Below are 23896 nucleotides of genomic sequence, written 5' to 3'. Positions count from 1 at the left end.
GGCTCCTGGAGGACTCACTGAGCAACTACCATTTTCCATTACTGAAAGAAAGAACTGGGCTTGTTTCCTCCTGGCTTTGCAAGTTTCCTCAGAGGGCCACCTTCCCGGGCTGCAAGAAGAGGAGGAGCTTTGGGACCCTGGCTCTTGGCTCCCCATCTATACAGTGTAGGGACGGGAGGAGATGACCCCACCCCAGGGTATTTCCAGCTCCCAAACTGTATGATTCTAGAACTCCAGGAGGACAGGCTGAGAGAAGAGGGAAAGACAGAGGAGGGATGGGTGAGGGCAGCATAAAGAGGGAAGAGGCAATACAAGATTCTCACAAACACTAAAACTCCTTTCTCCCTCTTTCTCTGGGATAACGGCTGCATGAACTCGGCGGAGAAGCTGATTGTGTTGGCAGGACATTGGGTGAACTTTCCAAATGCTTTCCCGCAAACAGGGAGCATGGATTCCACTCTTCCAAAAACGCCATGGGCTTCCCTTCACGTGGCCTAGGCCCCACCCAAAGACCTCTCGCTAAACTGCCCGGAGTAAGAGCATAGTTTTAATAGGTAGTAATTCTAATAGGTTAGGTTTGGCTCAATCCAACCACAGTAAGAAACACAGGTGGCCAATAATCTACAAGCAGGTCAGCTTCTGAATCCTGTACGAAAAACAGAGCCAGAGAGAAGGAGTGGGGAGGGCAAGGAACCGACATTTATTTAGTGCTTTTCACAGATTATCCCATGTAACCCTAACGGTAACCCGTGAGGCAGGTAGTAATACTCCCATGTGACACAGGAGGAAACCAGCGCTCGGAAAAGCAACACGGCGTGGTCCCTCACCGGCAGCAAGTGGGCCGGGCGGGGCGAGAATCCAGGAGCGGCCAGCTCCAACGCTGAAACGCACAGAGGAGAAAAAGCTCAGAAAACACGAACCTGCCGTCCGGTCCACGGGATGGTGGGTGCGCACGCGCATGCGCGCACGGCACCACAAGCATTCCAAAGCTGGGGCTCTCCGCAACTAAGCGCCGCAGTCCCACAGGCGGTTTCATCATCGCTGCCCCAGGTGGCCTGGGTCCTGGGGACACGGCGGTTCTGGAGAGGTCCACGCATTAGACCGCAGCCTTCCTCCTGGCAGAGACCAGGGCCGGACACGACGAGCCCGTTCTGTAGCTTATCCCCAAGCACTCAGAGCTTCATAAGGCAGCCCCTACTCTAAAGCTCAGACCCCATCCTGCATCACCCGTGGAGGGAGACAATGGCCTTACAGCCCCTACATCACCGGGGGTGGGGGGAGCACACTTCCAGATCAGCTCCGTGAACATGCGCTTTCCATGGGGACCCGAAAGGAATTCTGTATGATTGTTCATCCTTGGCTCAGTCGTTAAGCATCTGCCTTCGGCTCAGGTCACGATCCCAAAGTCCTGGGATCAAGCCCCGCATCGGGCTCCCTGCTCAGTGGGAAGCCTGCTTCTCCCTCTCTCCCTCCCCCTGCTTGTGTTCCCTCTCTCGCTGTGTCTCTGTCAAATAAATAAAATCTTTAAAAAAATAAATAAATAAACATTCTTATCATGCTGAGGAGGAAAAAGAGCAAACAAAGAGAGGTCTCCTCAGCCTCCACAACCAGCTAATCATTAGCTGCTTTTACAAAGTAAGCAAAGGGACACCCACATGCACTCCTGTCAACAGAACGCTGCGGGTTCTGGTAGCCGCTCCTCCGTGTTCCCAAAAGTTACTTACCACGTGTTTCCTGAACAAGATAGTTAAAAATAAACAAAGGAGGGGAAAGGCCTTTCGAGGGCAATTGAGACATTTTTCTGCAGCGGGAGCAGTAAAATGGCAAGCAGAGAGAGGGGGAGATTTCCAGGAGGTGGCAGCTAGGTTGGGAGGGGAGAGAGCCACACTCACACTGCCCTCGCCACTGTCCTCATCAGCCCTCACTGTCGCCCCTCAGGGCCACTTCCAAAGGTTCTTTTCTTTTCCAAAGGTCTTTGGATGTGAAGACTCTTAATCTTAGATGGGAGTGAAGACTGTGATGGTTTTGTGGCGGGGTTTTTTCCCTTCTCTTTAAATCGAAGCTTATGTCGGGATATAAATGAACACCAGCTCATTATAGGAGAACTTGTAAAGCAGAGAACCACAGAATGCCACCATGCCACAGTGCGCCCCGCTAACCTTTTGTGGATTTCCTCGCAGGCTGTTTCCTATGGATTTCGTCAATACATCTGTCTATTCCTACAGACACACAGGGCTCTGTGTTCTGTTCTTCCTGCTTACCACTGTGCCACGCTCTTACAAACCCTTCTAAATCCACTCCACGGGACTCCTCACATGCTGTTATACATGTGACATGGCATGCCATCCCATGGTGCTGGATGTTTCGTTGGCTGGAAGAAATTTCTGCTTTTTGGAAGCTCATTTTGTTTCACTATAAACATCCTAAAACCACCTAACAAAGTTGCTGTAAGACCAATTCTACCCTCACCTGCTCAAAGTGATTTCATTTCATCCACGGGTTTAAATAAAAATCCTCAGTAAGTTAGTGTTTACAGTGATAACATCTTCATTTCTGAAAATAAATCAGGAGGTCTTTGCTTATTTAAATATACATACCTATGATAAACAGACGGCAACACAGGGCCTAGAGTGTGGATGACTACAGACATTAAGCTTAAGCCCCTAGAATGTACAATCAGAAAGGAAGTGACACTTTCTTTTTTTAACTCCCTGATATAAGAGAGAGGAATCTTCATAAATAGTTCAGTTTCTTTCACTTCAGATAAACAACTTTCACCTTTATTTTTTCCCTCTAGCTTTGTTTTTTTAATAAACTGTCTCTTTAGAGAATTTGTCCTGTGGTCCATCTATCTGTGAGGACCCTCAGGTGTCCCCGCCGGGCCAGAACACGGTGGGATGTCTACCCCGCTCTGGTGCCTTAAACAAAGCTGTGATGTTAAGTGGGGTCATGTTCAAGGATGAGACAGAGTTAAGTGGGCAAAGAGGAGAAGAGAGCAACCCAGGCAGTGGAACAGCACATGCAAACGGCCTGTGGTGGGACAGACATGGAGGGTTTGTAGGACAGAAAGGTCAATGTGGCTCTTGCATAGATGGTGAGTGCCAGAATGGCGATATGAGTTTAAAGGAATGTCTGAGGCCTGGCCATGCAGAGCCCTGCCTGCCTTGCAAGGAGTTTGTTCCTTATCTTATGAGCAATTCTAAAATCGATGAAGGGCACAAACCACAGATCTGCATTTTTAAAAGGCCACCGAGTTGCATGTAGAATGCAGGCTGGTGAAGGGCCAGGTCAATTAGGTAGCTCAGTAAGATATGAGGGTGGTTTGACTAAAGGGAGAGCAGTGGAGAAGTCTGAGAGATAATCATGAAACAAGCATAACCTGGCTGCCAAGAAATGAAAACAGGTACTCAAACCAGTACTAGGATGGGAATGTTCACAGCAGCACCCTTCACAACAGCCCAAAGATAAAAACAACCCACATGCCCATCAACCAGTGAATGATCCACAAACTGTGCTATCTCCATAGAATGCAATGGTAGTGATCCACGACAAGGAATGACATGTTAATCCCTGTCTGACATGGATGAACCTCAAAAATATTATACTGAGCGAAAAGGCCAGACACAAAGTCCCCATGTTGTATGATTCCATTTATCCGCAATGCCCAGAATAGGCAAATCCATAGAGACAGAAAGCCAGCTGGCGGTTGCCAGGGGCCAGGGGAAGGGAGAAGGAGGAGTGACTCCTTATGGGGTACCAGGTTTCCTTTTTGATGATGAAAATGTCTTGGAACCAGACAGAGGTGATGGTTGCCCAACACTGTGAATGTGCTAAATGGCAATGAGCTCTCAGATGGCTAATTTTATGGGATGTGAATTTTACGTTGATAATAAAGAAAGTGCCTTGGACTATGGATTGGATGTTGAAGGTAAAGCAGAGGAACCACTCTGTTCATTCAACAAACACCAGGCGTGAGCCCAGACGAGGGCCGTCACAGAGCCCTCTGCCCGGCAGGGAACAGGGGGTCAGTGCTGGCCCGGGGGAAGGCCACCTCGGGACTGGGTGACTCGGTTGTTTTCACCACATGGTTACTGAGCCCCTGGAAGAGGAGCAGGGCACCCAGTAATTCCTGGAATAGAGGCTCTTGGAAGCTTAAAAAAGACAGTTTTAGGACAAATAAAATAAATACTTTGTCCCAAATTAGGCATTAAACGAGCAAGTAATGATTGAAACTAATTATTCTAAGTGGAAGCAGGTCTGAAAATAGCAATGAGTTTTGGAGGATTTTGTGGCTATTTTAGGAGAGCGTAGGAAAGCTTACAGGCAGAGTGAAGCACCCCACATCGGAGCAGAGACATTGGGATGGCCACGCCACGGTTTGCTCTGAAGATGTCATTCCACAGATTCTAACAGTTTCACATCACCTGAGAAACATGCCAACAACGAGGACTGACAGCACAGTTTCATTCGGTCCTTCCTGATGAAATGCTAAACCAAAATTTCGATAGGAAATGTGATCCATATATGTTACCACATTTTACTTATAAGCAAAAGGGCATCTGCCCCAAGCTTGTACAATGACAACAAGACAAGCCATGTTGGTGTAGCCAACCATAGCTCTTCCCTTCTAGAATCTCCTTCCCTTTTTGATATTTTCAGGTGAACAGGCTCAAAGAATGGGTAAGATGTGTATAGATCAGGAAAAGAGTGTCTCTAGACACCCCCAAAACCATCCCACGGTACAATTTATTAATAAGGGTATTTTTACTTCTGAGGTTTCAGATATGGCAACAGAAAGGGTAGGGACACTGAAAAGGAAGATGGGAGAAGAGAAAAAGCCAAGACAAGAGGGTAGGAGACCATTATTTAGGTACTTAAATCCAAAGAAAATAATCCAAAGAGAAGCAGAACAAAGCCACAGTTTACATTAGCTCCCCATCCCTGCCCTCCTACGAGAACACCACATCTTTTTTTCAGTCCCAGAATTAGATTTTTCTCAGTCCCTAAACACAGACAACTCATTCACTCTTAGACTCAGTCTAGGCTGCAAGGCTCCCAGCCCTTCCCTGTGCATTCCTGTGAAGAAGCCAGAGTTATTTAGGAACCGTCACATTAAACAAAACAACAAAATTAGTTGTTATGGACCCTCAGGGAAATTGCTCTGGTTGCCATTTTTCTTATAAAATGCCAGCCTTCAGCTATTCTAAATGGTGTTTATGCAGCCTGCCGTCCTTAGCAGCAATAATCATAAAAGTAAAGATTTCAAAGCTGTGGGTGAAAGTATTACTGATTCATGACTTATTTTATTTTGATTTGCATTATGCCAAATCCTACACTTTCAAGCCTTCATATTTCCTAAACTATTTCAGGGCAAACCACATATATTTGATTGTTCTTTTCTGCGTGGGCAGCAAGGGATGGAGAGATGGGCGATTTGTCACCCCCAGGCAATTTCTGGCAGCAAGAACTCTAGGTGGCGGATCGTGAAATAGCATTCTTATTTTGGAGAATGTCCTGAGACTCATCCCTTCTCAGTTTTCTGTGCTAATGGGAGAAATGGAAAGCCAAAGCCCCAAACTATCTTTTAGTCAACCTCCCTTCCCGCTACATTTTTGGCCAGAGGCACTTAAAAATAGCCTAACTGCCTGAGGTTAGCTTGACAGGCTCTCCAGCTCCTTTCAAACTACTGGGAGTGGGTGGAATAAAGGCCAACAGGGCAGAGAGAAGTGGTACAAAAATCCAGTTGCACACCAGGCAAGGGCCATGCCACGGATGCCAGAACAGCGTCCTGCAGGGCACCAAGAGATGTCCACGTGAATGGGTTGTAACCAAAACAGCTCACTGTGAGCCAAACACTACCGCTGCTCTTTACACACGTGGCTTGATGAGACCTGCACCATGGCTGGAGAAACAAGGAATGCGGGGCTGGAGGGGTTAAGATCACCCAGAGGGCAAGGGGCTGAGCCAGGACCCATACCCTTGTCTATGGGACCCCACTATGCCCTTCAGCTTCCTGCTGAAGCAAGAACAAGGAGAGGAGTCATGTGATCCACTTTGCGTCTTAGAAGGTTATCTGTTAACACTATAAATGAAGGACGGAAACAAAATTCAACTATGGAGACCAAATAACCCTTTTCTATGTTTTAACTTTTCTCTCTGCTTTCAAGTTTTCTAGAAATCTCACTTTTCTAGCCATTGTATAAATACCAGTCAACTGGACTGAACTTTATCCAGGAAGAAGACGTGCTGGTGCGTACACACACACACACACACACACACACACACACACACACACACACGTTGCATTTTTTTCATAAATAAAAGCAAATTAAGTGCTGTTGCTAAATAAATTAAACACCAAAAACAACATAAAAAAATGTCCCTGCCACATCCTGAAATGAAGCCTAAAAATACTCGTTACTTCTTCCTTTCTTATTCACAAATATAGCCATACAGACTAAGTGCATAACAGGGATGTCTGGGTAATGAGAAATAAAATGCACAATCGATATGTAGCAATTTATTCTTCAACGAGAGGTTTCAGCCAGATGGAGAGAGGAAGGGAAGACAAGTCTTGCCTGTGAGGGAAGATTAGCAGTCTCATAATTTTGTAATCAAGCGGGGGAAGGCTTTGATCTACGCCCACTGCTCCTACCCCCATCTCTGGAGCTGGTGCAAATGCTGGAAATTCAGGCCAAAAACCAGAGCTTGTCACTTTCCCTTCCAAGTTCAGCTCTTTGGCTTATAAATGCTGGGGATCTTGCTTTAGTCCTAGGCACTTCTGATTCCTGTGGATACCGAGGGCTGGACACATCAGGAAGATGCTCTGTGTCTCAGTAATGACTCTACAGAGCCACTTAAATAAATCTCTTGAGACTGGCTACTGGTACAGGAAGTCACTGACAGATAACTAGGAGGGCAGGTAATTTTAGAATAATTCATATATGGGGAGCTGCTTTGTTTTCTCTGGCTGACTTCTTCCAACCTAATTAACTCTGCCTGTGAAAATGGGTCTGCATCTCATGGACGAGAGTTAGATGGGACAGATTTGGGGGTGAGGCAAGGAGTGCTGGGCAGCACAGTCAGAATGTGGAGGAGAAACCAGGTCTAGGATCTAGAAAGTGGTCTTGGGCTGTGTTCATAAGGGATGTCAGTACACTCTTCTGAAATTCTACCAAGATAGATCAAAATCTCTGAAAGCAGGTTGGATGCTTTCTGAGAAGTTTGGAATCTTGTTAAGGCCCAAGCTCACCATTTCAATGCCTCCTGAAGGTTAATAAAAAAAATATTTTATCAGCTGTAGGAATTACTCATTCTAAATGGGTAGTTAACAATTTGATAGATTTCTCCACTGAATTAATTCTGACAAAACAAGCCCTGGTGACCAGCTCATCAGGATAATTTTACCCACTGAGAACACCCAGCATAAATGTTTAGCAATTGAGCAAAACAGTTTTACCTGCCTGCCCTTCTGTTTCATTTAAAATGACAAACCAACCCACACCTTGCTAAGTACAAAGTCATGCTCTCAAGAAATGAATGAATGAATCATTCATGAAAAGTCTCAGAATTCTCTAAAAAAGTGAATTGAAAGTTCTCAGCACCAATTCATTGTTAGCATTTCCTGATAACAGAAGCATTTGAGGGTGGACTAAATAAGACAGGAAGTTGCATGTAACTCCTGTCACCATGGCAATGTGAGTGTTTGTACAAGGTGGTGGCTACATACAACAATTCTGAAGGGAATGCAGTGAGTCGAGCACGTTTTCTCTCTGTTGAGAAGCAACATAGAGTCAAGAGACTAACGAGGTCAGAGGGGAAAGTGCTCAGGATATACCTAAGTGCAAGCCTTTCGAGTACTTGAAAAAAATCCCAGAGCGAGCCTCTTCCCCTCCTCCAAGCCAACAAATAGTGCAGGACAGCAGTTTTCAAATATTTTTGACCATGACTCATAGCAGTAAATAAATTTTTATACGGCAATCTGGTATGTTCTATTTGTCTGCCTGCCAACTGTGTATGTATGCATGTAGTATGTATGTATCCATGTATCCATCCATCTATCCATTCATCCATCCACCCACCCACTCATCCATCCACCCATTTGTATATACATATAAGATAATGAGGCCAATAAGAAATCGATGCCAAATGGTAATGTGAATCCACAGGAACAAATGAAGTGAAATGGAAATGGTAAATAAGAAGGTTAATGTAGCTAATGCTACAGATACTTGTTCTCCTTTCTTCTCTCATCATCTTCTTCAAAAGACATACAGGTATATAAAGTAATGAGTATAATAGCATACAGTTGGGTCTGTAGTACAGTCGTTAGATGTAACATGTATAACAACAGCTCAAAAAGGGGAAGGGGGGATATAGCTGTACAGGAGTAATGTGTTTATCTCTCATTGGAATTAAGTTAGTACCACTCTGAAAGAAGTGAGTATAAATCTGATACGTTAAGATTTACATAGTAAAATCAACAGCAACTATGAAGAAAATAACTCAAAAAGCAGAGTAAAAAATCATTATGGAAATTAAAATGCTACCTTAGAAAATACTCACTTAATGCAAAAGAAAGCAGTGAAATAGGAAGAAAGGGACAAAAAAAGATGTAAGATATAGAAAACAAAAAGTAAAATGGGAGCTGTAAACTCAACCATATCAATAATAATATTAAATTGGAATGGATTAAATAACCCAATCAAAAGGCAGAGACTCTCAAATTGGGTAAAAAACAATATCCAACTATATGCTGGGTACAGGAGATAGCACTTAAGATTAAAAGATACAAGTAGGTGAAAGTAAAAAGATAAAAAAAAAAAGACACATCATACAAACAGCAACCATGAGGAAGCTGGAATGGCTAAACTAATATTAGAAAAATAGACTTTAAAATTAAACCTGTTACTAGAGATAAAGGACAGTTTATAATACTAAAAGAGTCATTCAGTAAGAAAGACATAACCATTATAAATATATGCACCGAATAACAGAACCCCAAAATACACGAGACAAAAACTGACAGAACTGAAGGAAGGAACAATAGTTGGGGACTTCAACACCCCACTTTCAATAATGTTTTGATAATGTCTCAACAATTAAAGAGAAAATTAACAGAAAATAAAAGACTTAAGCAACAATATAAACCAAACAGACCTATAAACATTTACAGAACACTCAGCCAAAAAACAGCAGAATACCCTTTCTTCTCAATTGTACATGGAACATTCTTCAGAATAGATCATATTCTAGGCCATAAAACAAGCTTCGATGCATTTAAAAGGACTGAAGTCAAGTAAGGCATGTTCTCTGACCACTGTGGAATGGGAAAAAATTAGAAGTCCTGGGTGGCTCAGTCATTAAGCATCTGCCTTCGGCTCAGGTCATGATCCCAGGGTCCTGGGATGGAGCCCCACATCGGGCTCCCTGCTCAGCGGGAAGCCTGCTTCTCCCTCTCCCACTCCCCCTGCTTGTGTTCCCACTCTCGTTGTGCCTCTCTCTGTCAAATAAATAAATAAAATTAAAAAAAAAAGAAGTCCATAACAGAAATAATTTTGGGAAATCCACAAATAAGTGGAAATTAAACAACACACTTATAAATTCCCAGTGGGAGGAAAGAAGAAGAAATCACAAGGCAAACTAAAAATACTTTGAGATAAATGAAAATGAAGATGCAACATACCAAAACTTATGCGAGTCATCGAAGCAGTTCTTAGAAGAAAATTTATAGCTGTAGATGCTCATCTTAGCAAAGAAGAAAGATCTCAAATCAATAGCCTAAGCTTCCACTTGAAGACACCAGGGGGAAAAAAAAGGAGTAAACTAAACCCAAAGCAAGAAGAATGAAAGAAACAAGAAAGATCAGAGCAGAACTGAATGAAATAGAAGATAAAAAATAACAGAGAAAATCAACAAACTCTAAAGGTCTTTGAAAAGCCCAACAAAAAATGAGAAACCTTTAGCTAGACTGACCAAGAAAAAAGAAAAAGAGAGAAGACTCGTGATATTCCCCCCTCAAGATCTCCTGCCTGAACTCTAGCTGAACACACAGGCCAGGCAAGGCAATCAGGGGAAAAGCCAAACAGATACGGATCTCACCCAGGGCTGCCTCCTTCTTTCCAGGGTTGATGGCTCGCCCATGTCTGCCTGCTTTCAGAAGCTCTCAGTGCTTTCAAATAGTTGTCTGCATTTTACCCAGGGTTGATTATTGTTATCTGAGGGAAGGCTATACTGATATAAGCTACTCTGCTATTTCCAGAACTAGAGCCTCCAGATGCCCTCTTGAAGAGGAAAGAAGGAATCTCAAGCCAAGAGTCAGCACAGGAAAAATATTAACATGGACACACTATGTTTAAATCATGGACTAGACAAGTGCACAAGCCCGGCCCATCATTTATTTTAATTTTTTTATTGTTATGTTAATCACCATATATTACATCATTAGATTTGGTGCAGTGTTCCATGATTCATTGTTTGTTCATAACACCCAGTGCTCCATGCAGAACGTGCCCTCCTCAATACCCATCACCAGGATAACCCATCCCCCTCCCCCCCTCCCCTCTAGAACCCTCAGTTTGTTTTTCAGAGTCCATCATCTCTCATGGTTCGTCTCCCCCTCTGACATACTCCCCTTTTCTTCCTCTCCTGTTATCTTCTTTTTCTTTTTTCTTAAAATATGTTGCGTTATTTGTTTCAGAAGTACAGATCTGTGATTCAACAGTCTTGCACAATTCACAGCGCTCACCATAGCACATACCCTCCCCAATGTCTATCACCCAGCCACCCCATCCCTCCCACCCCCAACCACTCCAGTAACACTCAGTTTGTTTCCTGAGATTAAGAATTCCTCATATCAGTGAGGTCATGTGATACATGTCTTTCTCTGATTGACTTATTTCACTCAGCATAACACCCTCCAGTTCCATCCACGTCGTTGCAAATGGCAAGATCTCATTCCTTTTGATGGCTGCATAATATTCCATTGTGTATATATACCACATCTTCTTTATCCATTCATCTGTCGATGGGCATCTTGGCTCTTCCCACAGTTTGGCTATTGTGGACATTGCTGCTATAAACATTGGGGTACACGTACCCCTTCGGGTCCCTACATTTGTATCTTTGGGGTAAATACCCAGTAGTGCAATTGCTGGATCGAACGGTAGCTCTAATTTCAACTGTTTGAGGAACCTCCATACTGTTTTCCAGAGTGGTTGCACCAGCTTGCATTCCCACCAACAGTGTAGGAGGGTTCCCCTTTCTCCACATCCCCGCCAACATCTGTTGTTCCCTGACTTGTTAATTTTAGCCATTCTGACGGGTGTGAGGTGGTATCTCATTGAGGTTTTGATTTGGATTTCCCTGATGCCGAGCGATGTGGAGCACTTTTTCATGTGCCTGTTGGCCATTTGGATGTCTTCTTTGGAGAAATGTCTGTTCATGTCTTCTGCCCATTTCCTGATTGGATTATTTGTTCTTTGGGTGTTGAGTTTCATAAGTTCTTTATAGATTTTGGATACTAGCCCTTTATCTGATATGTCATTTGCAAATATTTTCTCCCATTCTGTCGGTTGTCTTTTGGTTTTGTGGACTGTTTCTTTTGCTGTGCAAAAGCTTTTTATCTTGATGAAGTCCCAATAGTTCATTTTTCCGGCCCATCATTTATAAGCCACTACGAGAAGCCAGGCAAACTCTCTCAAGTTGATGATGATACAATTCATAGCAAAACATAAGAGTGGTGAGTTTTCAAGGTCCCCTTCCTCTTTGAAGGCTGAATGAAATGATCTTTCTGCTCTTGGTATAGGCCTCGTGTTGGCCTCTGCCTGAGCTTGCAATCCACATGGATATGAGATTTCTCCTTTTTTCCTCTATAAATACAAAACCAATTAGGAGATGAAGACATAATGAATTCAGAGTGTGTAGGCAAAGTAATGGAACCATCAAGAAGAATGGCCCCAGGGACAACCCATCACAGGTAGAAGGCGGCAGTGGGTTCAGACTCACCTAGACAAGACAAGCTTCAGATAGGATTTCTTTCCTTTTCCCACTCCCAAATTCCTAGCATTGTATCTAAATGGCTTCAAAATGTTATGAAACATTGGTTAACATAAAATCATTATATATTCATTACAAAAACAGAAACAGTTATACAGAAATGACCAGAAATGGATAACTGCCTATAAAATTTTTAAGTTTTATATAAAATCAGTTCCCAATTTTTTAAAAAGAAAAAAAAAGTTTAAATAAAAATGCTTTGGGTTAGAAGCTGGCTAGGGTAAGCCATGATTTAGTCAATGAACTGGGCCAGGGACCAGGCTCCTAAGGGTTCAGGACTGCTGAGGAAGGATGAAGGCCGACCGTGCAGGGCACAGGAAACTCCAAGTACAGGAGAGAAGAGAAAGAGGGCAGAGGCAAAGAGGAAAGTAGGACAAGTCGCCACACACTGCAGGTTTGGGGACGGCCACCACAGGCTGTTTACCCCTTCCCTTCCCACGGAGCACTGAACTGCCATTCATTATTCATAATTAGAAAGCATGATGTGACACGTTTATTGTTTTCTGTTTTTATGGATCATTTCCTTTTTTTTTTTAAGATTTTATTTATTTATTTGACAGAGAGAGACACAGCGAGAGAGAGAACACAAGCAGGGGGAGTGGGAGAGGGAGAAGCAGGCTTCCCGCGGAGCAGGGAGCCCGACGCGGGGCTCGATCCCAGGACACTGGGATCATGACCCGAGCCGAAGGCAGACGCCTAGCGACTGAGCCACCCAGGCGCCCCTATGGATCATTTCCTTAAGATAAACATCCAGGAATGGGATCACTGGCCAAAAGGTAGGGGCATCTCAAAGGCTGATAAAACATGCTGCCCAAGAGCTTATGGAAGGACAGCGCCTCATCACCAGCCCTGCCCAGCAATGAATGGGGGCCCCGGCTCTATCGCCACGTCAACATTCTATGCTGTTGTTTAAAAAACTTTGCTAATGTAACAAATTTAAAAGAATCTCTTGTTTAATTTGTGTCTCTTTGATAGCTAAGGAAGCTAAAGGGGGTTTAAGAGCCCTATTTGGAACTCTACTTTTTGCTCACTTCATATACATCTTTTCATAAAGAAAGAAAGGTAGTGAGAGCCCCTAAAATTACATAGTATCTTGGTGATTCTAAAAGAATAAAGAGAAAATACATTTTTTTTTAAATGAACTGTGAAGCCTGGGCCATAATTCACTAAGATGTTCCATTTTCTGGCAGCTGAAGTGCTGGGGGGTGGGGGGTACCCCAGCCAAGAGCCCTTTCCAGACGGGGGTGGGGTCCAAGTGTGCAGTTGGCAAAGCTGAGCTGGTGAAGGGGTGGATGTGTCCCCCCTGCCGGCGGTGGGCCTGAGCCAGACTCCACAGAGCCAACAGGGGGAGCCTGACCTTCACAGGGGTCTCCATTTCTGCTTCCTGGCCCTTCCAGGAAGGTAACCAGCTGCCTGCAGGAAAGGATTTGGCCAGAAACATGATTACAATGAGTTTAATCACGCTTAGACACTGATCTGCCTCAACCCACTTAAAAAAAAAAAAAAGTAACAGACACATGAATATTGACCATTCAAGATGGCATTTGAATTAGGCTCAGAGTACAAGAAGGACCAGGCATGGGAGAAAAAATAAACCAAGGGAGCTGAAGAATCTCATTCTGATATTTTTAAATGAAGACAGAGTGCTATTTTTTTAAAAGGTATTTTTAAGTGGACTTTATGTTAAGATTCTCGAAGCTATTCATGTTGACACTGAGTCTAAGTGGAGGGTGTGTCTGCTGCATGTTCTCCACTGCCCCCCCTTGGCAGGCCTGCAGACCCCCACAGCCCTCACACCACGCTCAGATGCTCCCCTGGTCCTGTCCACATCCAGAGCCCTGAACCTCCAACAGCTTCCTCCTCCAACCCCCAGCCCACATTCTCTGTTTCCCCTGCTGGACCCAAGGGGGCTCGGGGAGACAAACACTACCTGCCTGCGTCTGTTTCACTACAAGTCATACTGTTAAAAGCCCTGAGTCTCAGCTCTCCATCACCTGGCCAGGGACTGACACTCTGGGTCAGCTCCCACTCCTCAAAGATGCAGAGATAGAAGCTTCCACAAAGTCTGCGAAAGCTAAGGTCCGGATTAAATGAGATCATGGGAGACAGGCAGTGGCTGTCTGGAATGGAGCCCCTTCCTCTGGGGTCACTCCTGGTTCCTTAACAACTGCTATGGGCCCTGGGTCAAGACGACACTTCAGCTCCTTCAGCGTCCATGTCCTGTCTGAAAGATGACAGGGTTAGAGTCCATGGTTTGAACAGTTTCCCTCAACTCTGGCATTCTGAGATTTTATATAAGCCATTCAAATGTATTTATATAACTGTATGCCCCTTGGTATACAGTACAACTTAGGCACAGTGTTAAGTACTCAATTGCTGCACAAACTAAATTAACTGGAAGTCCAAATCACAGCAAAAAACACCCCAAAAGCATATAATGTTAGAGCTAAAGCTTGTGTGTGTACCTGTGCGTATGTTCATGAAAGCCAGTCACCAGCTATAGATACAAGCACTTAGCATCCTTAGGTTATTCATACACATCGACGTGACTATTATTTACCCCTTATTTCCTTCTGGAAGTTCCCAGGAAGCTACTAACTTTGAATCACTAGGGTCCAGCTGCAAAAGTCCCTGACTAGCCATTCACGTGCGAATATCAAGTTCAATTTTTCTAGTTTCGCTGGTGCAATGTATACACTTCATCTCCCACGTGAAGTGCCAAAAGAGGTCTGAGGGATCATCTTCTCCACCTGTAGGAAAACTAGACTCAGAGCCGGGCTTCAAAGCTGAAATTCTAGGGAAAATATCCAAGAGCAGGCACGAAGACTGGCAGGCCTTTTGTCCTGGACAATTTGCCAAACGGGGGGAGGGCAGGGGTGGTAACTCCTTTTTCAATGTCCTCTAATGGCATCAGCTCAATCTCAAGTTGGGCTTCTCAAGAAAGGAGGAGAAGGAGATATCAGTGATGATGGTGATGCAGTCAAATGCTCTACCACTGAGCTATACCCCCAGTGATGATGGTGATGATGGTGATGGTGACAACGAGAATAATCTCAGTAGCAGGGACAGCACTAGCCACCATCTCTCCAGTGCTCACTCTATACATAATTTCTTTTATTTCACACGTTATCTCACTTAATTCTCATAAAAAAATCCCAGGGAGGTAGGTATTACTGTGAGCTCACCTCATGTTAAAAAGAAACCGAGTCTGAGCAATAACTTGCCCAAGAGATCCTCCAGCCAGTAGACATCAGAGCTGGATTCAACCCCAGTCTGGGCACCCTCCGAGCCAGGGTTCCAGGGGACAGAGCGTGGGCTGAGCCAGCTTGTGATTAATGGCTGAGTCATGGCCTGTGGAGGCCGGGGCGGGGGTAGCACAGCGATGGCCATGTGCTGGGTGGCCTGAACCTCACACAGGCAGCTTTTCAGGCAGATTGGATCCGGGTTGGGTCAGCTGGTGCTCTGCCCTCTGGCCCATCCAGCAACAGGGTGACCTCCAGCTGGAGTGAACGGCCAAACTATTGTTTGCAGCTTTGCAGGAAGCTATTTGAAAGGGCCACTGAAAAATGATCTTACTAAATCAAGCTGTACCAATATTTTTATTTCCTTTCAAGCAATGCCACGTTTAAAGGCATTAGATGGGCCCGTTTGTAAAGCCTGGGAAACAAGTCTACGTGCCTTAAGTTCAGAAAAACAAAAGCGTCCTGCACTTAAAGCAGAGAGAACGGAGAGAACAGGATGGTGTGCATCCTTCTCAGAGCCAGTCCTCACTCTTGGCACCTGATGGATGCTTGATGACAAAGCCCAGTGAAATCCAAAACATTTTGTCAGCGAAATGTCACATGTCCTGACATGTATGCATATTAAGTAATATTCTCATGGTTCCAACAGTTTTTTTTTAAGACAAGAAATTGGTAGAGAAACTTAGCTTGTTAATTGTATGGTTTATAGGTTATTTTTTAAATATATGACAAATGACTGACACTTGTCCAGGAAATGACTTTTTGTAGTATTTGTAGAGAAGAGAAATTCAGAGACCTAATCCCCCCAGGGGTCCCTAACCTCCACCCCAATCTACTGCACCTGACTTAAGAGGAGCAGTGTTAGGAGAGGCAAAAACTGGAACCCTACCGAGTGTGTGAGGGTCACCGGGCACGTGCTCACCATTCACATCTCCCCAGGAAGTGTGTTTTAATGCTGAGTAGGGCAGATGTTAGCCATAAAGGCCCCGGAAGCCCAGTAAGAACCACTGGGACAGGGAAGCAGAGAAAATATGAGAAAACAGAGTATGGAAAAAAGAATTTTCCCCATATTCACGATACAATCAGGGATCGTTTAGAAAGTAAAACCCAAGTGTTTTAGGGTGGGAGGGCACCAGAGAGATCAGTTGTATGCATGAAGAAAAGGGCTGGGGCCTCCAAGGAAGGTCCCCTGCCAGGTCCAGCAGCCAAACAGGGGTGAGGTTTGGAGGGGACCTTGGCTCTCCGACAAAAGATCCTCCCCAGAGCCGGCTCTGGGGCCTTGCAGAAACAGGGACTGTGTCTGGAGGGGGACCAGTTCCACCGTGGCAGAGTCTCAGGAGTTCAGTCATTGCAAACCCTAAAAGCAGACTGCCATTGGAAGCCCAGCTCCAAAGACAGTCAAAGAGGTTTGAGGTTTGCAGGACGTGTGTCTAAACGGAGGCTTTCTGGCTCTACCTACTAAATTAAATAAGATTATTTTCTAAATGAAAGGAAGAAGCAGGAAAACTAAAGATAAAAACTGGGTTCTGACGAATAGAATGATGATGTTTGCTTCTCTTTTGGCGAAAAAAAAAAAGCTTAACTGATAAAGCAAATATCTGACACCTCAGAGGTTCTCTATTAAGATGGGTGAATCAACAGCAGGGATGGTGGATCATAAATGCTATCCTCAGGATAGCTTCCTGGACCTTAGTGCACACAACTCAACGGGTCTTGTTAGAATACAGATTGATTCTGGGGGTCTGGGAGGAGCCTGAGATTCTGCTTTTCTAACCAGCTTACAATGATGCTGATCTACAGACCACACTTTGAGCAGCAAAGCCCTGCAGTTTGCTAAGAACTTTTCTTGGTGGTTCTCTAACTTGTCCAGGTGGGTGGGAACCCATACATCATGAGGCTTTTTGGGAACCTATCTTATTCCAGCATTTGAACTGGTCCAGTCTTGCTGCAAAAAATAATACGATGCCAGGTAATGTATGATGTGTCCCTCAAAATGACACTGACGACCAAGTTCATGTCAACTGGTTGCTTCTGGACTTTCCTAAAAATGTTTGCTACTTGCCTGGCACATAGAAAGCTCAAGAGAGGCCTTGGTATAAATGAATGAATGAACAAACGAACGAACAAAAGAAGGAAGGAAGCAGGACACTAAGTGAACTTGGCTCCCAGCTGGCCTCTGTGCATATTTAGACCATCTCATAAGTCATTCCACTTGTCACGTACGGAGATGGAGGAATAATACAAAACCATTGTTGGACTTGGTGAGAAAGAGGGAGGAGGGGGTGGGGGGGAACACCGGGGGCAGCCACTAACTTCTGGGGGTCACCGAGCGCCAGGCACAGAGTTAAGTCCTTTACATTGACTGTCTACTTCATCTTCTCAAAACCCCTGTGAACTGGGGATGATGCTAAAGATCTGCACTTTAGAGACTGGGGAACTGAAGCACAGGAGGGTCAGTAACCCGGGATGCCCCAGTTAGGAAGGAGGAGACAGGCTCAACCCATAGCGAGCCCTGACCCCCTTCTCTGCCAGCAGTTAGTACCCCCAAACTGGCTTGCCCATGCGGCTTCTCCAAATCCAATATTAACACAGCTGAAAGACCTAATCGATACTCTCAGTGTCTGTGTTTTTATGATACGGATATAGCTTAGCACATGGACGCCACGTTTATGAGCTCTGTCTGATGGTTTCTGAGGTTTTTTTAAATTAAGGAGTAAAACAGGGGCGCCTGGGTGGCTCAGTCGTTAAGCATCTGCCTTCGGCTCAGGTCATGATCCCAGGGTCCTGGGATTGAGTCCCACATCGGGCTCCCTGCTCAGAGGGGAGCCTGCTTCTCCCTCTCCCACTCCCCCTGCTTGTGTTCCCTCTCTCGCTGTCTTTCTCTGTCAAATAAATAATTAAAATCTTTAAAAAATAGTTAATTAAGGAGTAAAACAAAAGAACTGTAGAGAATATTGAGAAGAAAATTGTTTTTGGAGAGGTAAATTTTTAAAGGTTTCAAAAACACACAAAGAATCTTCATATGCTCCTCTCCCCAGAAGGGCCAACTGTCAGCACTATGCCCCATTTGCTTTATCATCTATGCATGCTCTTTCTCCCTCTGGCTCATATATATATATACACATATCTCCATTAGTTTTTTCTGACTCATTTGAGAAGAGGTTATAAACAGCATGCCCCTTTACTCCTAAACACATCAGTGTATAATTCCTAAGAATAAGTCCATTCTCTGACACGTGTCAGTTATCGACGTCAGGGAAAGTTCACATTGATATAATACTTTCTAATCTAATCTACGATCCATATCCAACATTGCCATTAGGCCCAAGGATATCTTTTAGAGCCTCGTGCATTTTAATGGCTGGATGTGTATTAAGAATTAATACAGGTAATTAAGAATTAATATGTGTCGAGTGCTTTGGCATTTTTGAAAGCCCTTCCACTACACGAACTCCGTTGGTTCTCATGTTGTCTCTCTGAGGTCAGGTGAGCAGCAACATTCCTGTTCTACCTGGGACGAAAATGAGCCTGAAGGAATGTTAAATTCAGAGTCAGTGCTCAGCAGACCCCTCCCTGCACATCACTGCTTGGTGCTTAAAGACTTTGCTTCAGTGCCAACCAGCAGACTGGCCACTAATCCAAACATTTAAAATCCTATAAATAAAATAATATTTCTTGAGTGTTTATATCTCTAACCACTTCCTTTTACGCTAACATTATAGATTCTAATTAGCACCCATAGCTACACACTCAGGAAGAGATGGAGCACCTTGGTATGAGTTGGGAGGCCCAAGAGGTGACTCTTGGTCTTGCCTGATCTGTTTTCCAGAGCCTACACCACCTTGCACACAGAACCTGAACTCATAACCCGCAAAGGATCCCCAGCCGCATGCTTGACTTGATCACACAAAGCTGAAACACTGGATATCCCTTCCGGAGCATAGTCAAAACATTAGTTTGAGGTGGGGAGGGAGTTTCCTAATCCTCACAAATAGCCTAAAAAGGGCCAAACTCATGAACTTGCCTGTTAAACAGGAAAAGCACTGATTTGGGAAATGGAACCGTGGGGTTCAAATCTCTACTCTGCTGCTTAGCTAATTTTCCTTGGGCACGTGACCTAACTTCACCGGGCCTCCATTCCACCATCCACAAGCCCAGAGAGTAACTACCACCCACAAGCAGAAATGGAGTGAAGGGGCCAACATGGAGTCTGGTCCAGTGCCTGGTGTTGAAAGGAAAAGAAAGGTTGCCTCTGCTTTCAACACAACCATGAAGGAGCCAAGCAACACTGAGTTTGTAACAGGATATGAGCCATGTAGGGAGTCTGGATGAAAATTTTGCATGGTTCATATACCCACTTTGCAGTAAGTGCTGTCTTTGGTGACAAGGAGTTGAATTTTTCCTGTGTGTGGCACTCTGCTCTAAGTTTGTGAATGTGGGGTAGTAAGAACAAAAGATTTACCTTTTCCAAGGCCTCTCTGTCAAGTAGTTCCTGCACAGCTAGAAGCTTGATGCTGTAAGAAAAAAATTGACACCGGGCTTGAAAACAAATCATTTCACGTCACCAAGCATCAGCCAATCCCTAGCCCATGAGAACAAAAGTTTGACATAGCCTGCATTTCTGCTGAGCCCCATCTAAAGTAACCTTTGCTTTGAATTGAAATGACCATTTCAGAACGATTAAAAATGTTTCTAAATTGTACAACTGATTGCATCATAGGATCCAGAAATTTCACTTCTGGGCATATACCCAGAGGAGTTGAAGATAGGACCTGGAACAGACATTTGCACACCCATGTTCACAGTGGTCAAAAGGTGGAAACAACTAAAATGTCCATCAATGGATGCAGGGGGTAAACAAGATGTGGCACACACATACAAATGTGGAATTATTATTCAGCCTGAAAAAGAAGGAAATTCTGGCTCGTCCTACAACATAGAGGAAGCATGAAGACATGATGCTAAATGAAACAAGCCAGACACAAAAGGACAAATGCTGTCTGATGCCGCTTCTATCAAATAGCTAGCACAGTCACATTCAAAGGGACAGGAAGTAGAAAGGCGGTTGCCAGCGGTGGGGGGGGAGGGAAGAGGGGGGAACTGTTATTCAGTGGGTACAGGGTTTCGGTTTAGGATGACCAAAAGTTCCAGAGATGGATGGTGTTGATGGCTGCACGTCAATGTGAATGTACTTAATGCCCCTGAGTTGTATGCTCATAAATGGTTAAAATAGCAAATTTTATGTTATGTACATTTCACCATAAAAAATTCTAAAAATCATATTTGCTGCATATATTCAGAGGAATATAAAGAAGAAAATAGTTGCCCGTATTCAATATTAATCTTCCCTTCATGTCCTTTTGATGCTAACAAGCCAATAACTAAAATCTCTGCTTATGAACGGCCTGCTCAGCCGTTTACCACACAGTGACCGAGCCCTACTGTGTGCAGGTGGGCAAAGGTACACAAAGACTGGGACATGCGCCCTGCCCAGGAGCTCACAGCCTCTTGGAGGCCACAGTTCTGGCCACAGCCAGAACACGATGCAGGGTGCCGAGTGGACGGGCCCCGGCAGAGAACAAGGAAGGCTTCCTGGAGGAGGGTCTGGGCTGGCCTTGACTCGGGAGAAAGGCGACCCACAGAGGGGCAGCAGAGGCAAAGGCACCAAGGGCAGAGCAGGGGTGTGGAGAGTACACAACTCGCCAGTTTCCAGTTTAGGGGCCAGAGCCCGGACTGTAGCCAGCAACTGACACGAGAATTCAGAAGTGGATGTGGGTTTTACAAGGAAGGTAACCTCCCCCTCATGACATGCCGCTTTTCAAGTGTTTGTGGACACAAGGCTGGAGTCATCCGCACATGGGAGGAAGCACGAGAGCTCACTGAGATTGTTTAGGGAGCAGGTCAGCTGTTGATGGTGCATGATGTTCTCTCCCCACTGAACCAATCTGTTTATGGTCACTGGACACTGCATTCTCTACCTCCGACCAAACTGCATGGTTCTCTGGAGCAGAAATGTCCCCACCCCCCCCACCTGATGAGCCTCCCTCCAAAGGGGTTATTGCTCATGATAAGGTTCACCTTAATTTACAGATTTCTTCGTAATCTCTCCGTACAACTAAGCAAGCACATCCAACCAAATGCAATGGCTTACAAAAAAGCAACTCGAGGAAGTACAATAACAGTTTTAAAGCTTACGAGACACTACCACCACTAACAATTCCGCAACTATCGGAGCTAAAAGACAGGACTCTGGGCACTCCCTCTGCTCCAACCACACTGACTCTCCTTCATCTCTCGGACATTGGTTTTGTTGTTCGTCTGGCTTGGGTCCTGCCCAAGATCTTTACAACACTGACTCTGGCATACTGTGTCATTCCAGGCCAAATGTGAATGCCACGTCCTCCAAGCAGCCTTCTCCGGACACTGAGGTCAAGCAGCATCCCTGATCATCACACTTTATTTTCTTCAGTGCACTTGCTAGTCCCCTAAAGCATTGATTTGTTGGGGTGCTGTTGTCTGTCCCTTCCAAAAAGCAAGGAAGCTCCCTGTGGCAGGGGGCTTGAGGGTCTTCTCACCATTCCATTTGCAGGGTCTGTAACTGGTACATGGAAAGTAGTCCAGGAACATTTACTGACCAACTAGCAGGGCGCAGTCGGTATTACAGCTAATGCAATCTAGCTTGGCTCACTGGCCGGGCCTCAGTTTCTCCCTCTGAAAAAGAATGCCTCCAACGAGATGACTGTGTATGTTTTCCCTCAGTGACATGCACTGCGTGCCTCTGTGCACATGCCTGCCATTAATGGGACGTGCCTGGTGGCCGGTCAATGCTCCTTGCTACTCCTCAGCACATTCTGATTCCCCATGAATCTAAATTCCAGGCCACCGATTTGGATGGCAACTTACATGCTCAGTTAGGGGTTTCCAGGGGGAGCTCGAGTTTCAGAAGCTTAAACTGCTTCTGAAATAACCACTGGAAAATAGTTCTACCAGGGGAAATTTTTCAGCAGTCTCTCATTCCTACCCCCGTCCGTGGCCTTGAAGTCCGATTCAGGATCAAATATCAGACATCAACCGATTAGAGGAAAGGTTTAAACACTGTTGAGATCGTCAACTCTCTTTTTCTCCCTGCTTGCAAAGATATTACATGCAAGCCATTGTAGAACATGAGCCGGAAACCGACCAGTTTCAGGCTCTAAGGGAAAATGAAATGAAGACATTGACTCTCATTTAAGTCAAAGCCTGAAGGATGCTGCTCCCTGCTCTGACTTTCCTCTTGAATGGGGACGTGGCATGCGTAGTGCCACTCTCCAACCCTCTCCACCTCTTCCCATGAACTTTGCCCCCATGTAACTTAGACGCAGCTTCAGAATCCTTCTCAACACTCCAGTGAGACCCAACCAATCTACTCAAGGGGGCACATGACATTAAACATAAAAGCAGATTTAATATCTGCTCTAAAACCAATGCCAAAGAGTATTAACATATGGAGGGGTCAGAAAAAAAAAGGGGGGGCATTCCCACACTACTCAAATGCAGCAATGCGAGATGAGATTGCTTTAGGGGTAGGGGGAGAAAAGACAGGAAGAAGAAGGAAAGACACTCAAATCTATATGGCTGGAGTTTCAAAATGGAAACAATGCATGGTAATAAGAAGTTACTGCCCCAGCTGCTTGTAACATTGGATTTCTTCAGGGAGCTGTGGGGTTTCTCTTCCTCCTTAGAGCTATAATCTTTAAGCGTCTCGGAGATGTTTCTTGTTATATAACTACCCTAATGTTATTTCTTCCCTTATTGAAAACGCTCCAAATTTGGAGTATTTATTTCAGTGTTTATGCTATCAGATTCTTCTAATCTGATACTGAGAGTCCCTGGGACAAAATGTCACTCATACGAAGGAGCAACACACCCCTTCACCAAATCCTCCAGTTGACACCTCTCATTTCTTGCCCTCATCTCTGTGCCAGTTTTGCTCCTCATTCCCTCACTCCCTTCCTCCGGCCTTTTGCTAATTCCATGAATGTAAACTGAATGCTTCCCATATTTCAGAAACTGCCAGGCATCAGGGTGACCAAGATGAACACATACTGTCCCTGCCCTCCCAGAGGCTAGGATTCTGCTTGGGCCCGTGCCCGGGGAGGTGTGCCCCTGAGACCCTCCTGGGTTCTGTGGCCTGGCAGAGCTGGACTAAAGACGGCATATCTTTATGGTGGCCTGGGGCTTGGTCACCGTCCTCTGAAAATAGCAGAGCTTCCATCAGATAGAAGTCTCAATGACAAGCAATTTCTTTTTCAGCACTCAACTGAGAACAGAGGCAAATAATAACACAAAAGCAGCTGGTAGGGGTGATTTACTTAGGAAAATGACAACTTTAAGGACAAGTTCTGAAGTCGAAGTGGACAACACTTGGGTAGACCGAGGATGCATGCAATTAATGCTTGCTTAACTAAGCTACAAGGAGGTGAGCTCGTTGAGGGCAGAGGTCTTATTCTGCTGGATAGAGCCTGGTAGAGCGAGGTCTATCAAGGAAGTAGAGGTGGCGATGGGGAAAGGGCCAGGCAGACACCGAAAGCAGGAAAGAAAAGCAGCAAAGTTGAAGA

General features: G+C 44.9%; 1 protein-coding gene across 3 annotated transcripts in view; it reads right to left on the bottom strand.

The window, feature by feature from the left end:
- Nucleotides 1-23896, bottom strand: part of EEPD1 (endonuclease/exonuclease/phosphatase family domain containing 1) — a 110536-nt gene that overhangs the window by 18740 nt on the left and 67900 nt on the right. For 2 of the 3 annotated variants that reach the window (XM_073899075.1, XM_025873148.2), the window contains exon 3: nucleotides 19762-19813. In XM_073899075.1, the coding sequence (XP_073755176.1) occupies nucleotides 19762-19813 (52 nt within the window). Of the gene's footprint in view, nucleotides 1-920; nucleotides 1080-19761; nucleotides 19814-23896 lie in introns of all 3 variants that reach the window. The other variant, XM_073899073.1, reaches the window with a different exon arrangement.

The sequence above is a fragment of the Callorhinus ursinus genome, unplaced genomic scaffold (genome assembly GCF_003265705.2).
Source record: "Callorhinus ursinus isolate GAN/ISIS: 27379988/994484 unplaced genomic scaffold, GSC_fseal_2.0 scaffold12, whole genome shotgun sequence".
In the NCBI taxonomy this organism is placed as follows: domain Eukaryota; kingdom Metazoa; phylum Chordata; class Mammalia; order Carnivora; family Otariidae; genus Callorhinus; species Callorhinus ursinus.
Note: the sequence above shows the minus strand (reverse complement) of the source record. Positions and strands in the feature narration are given on the sequence as shown.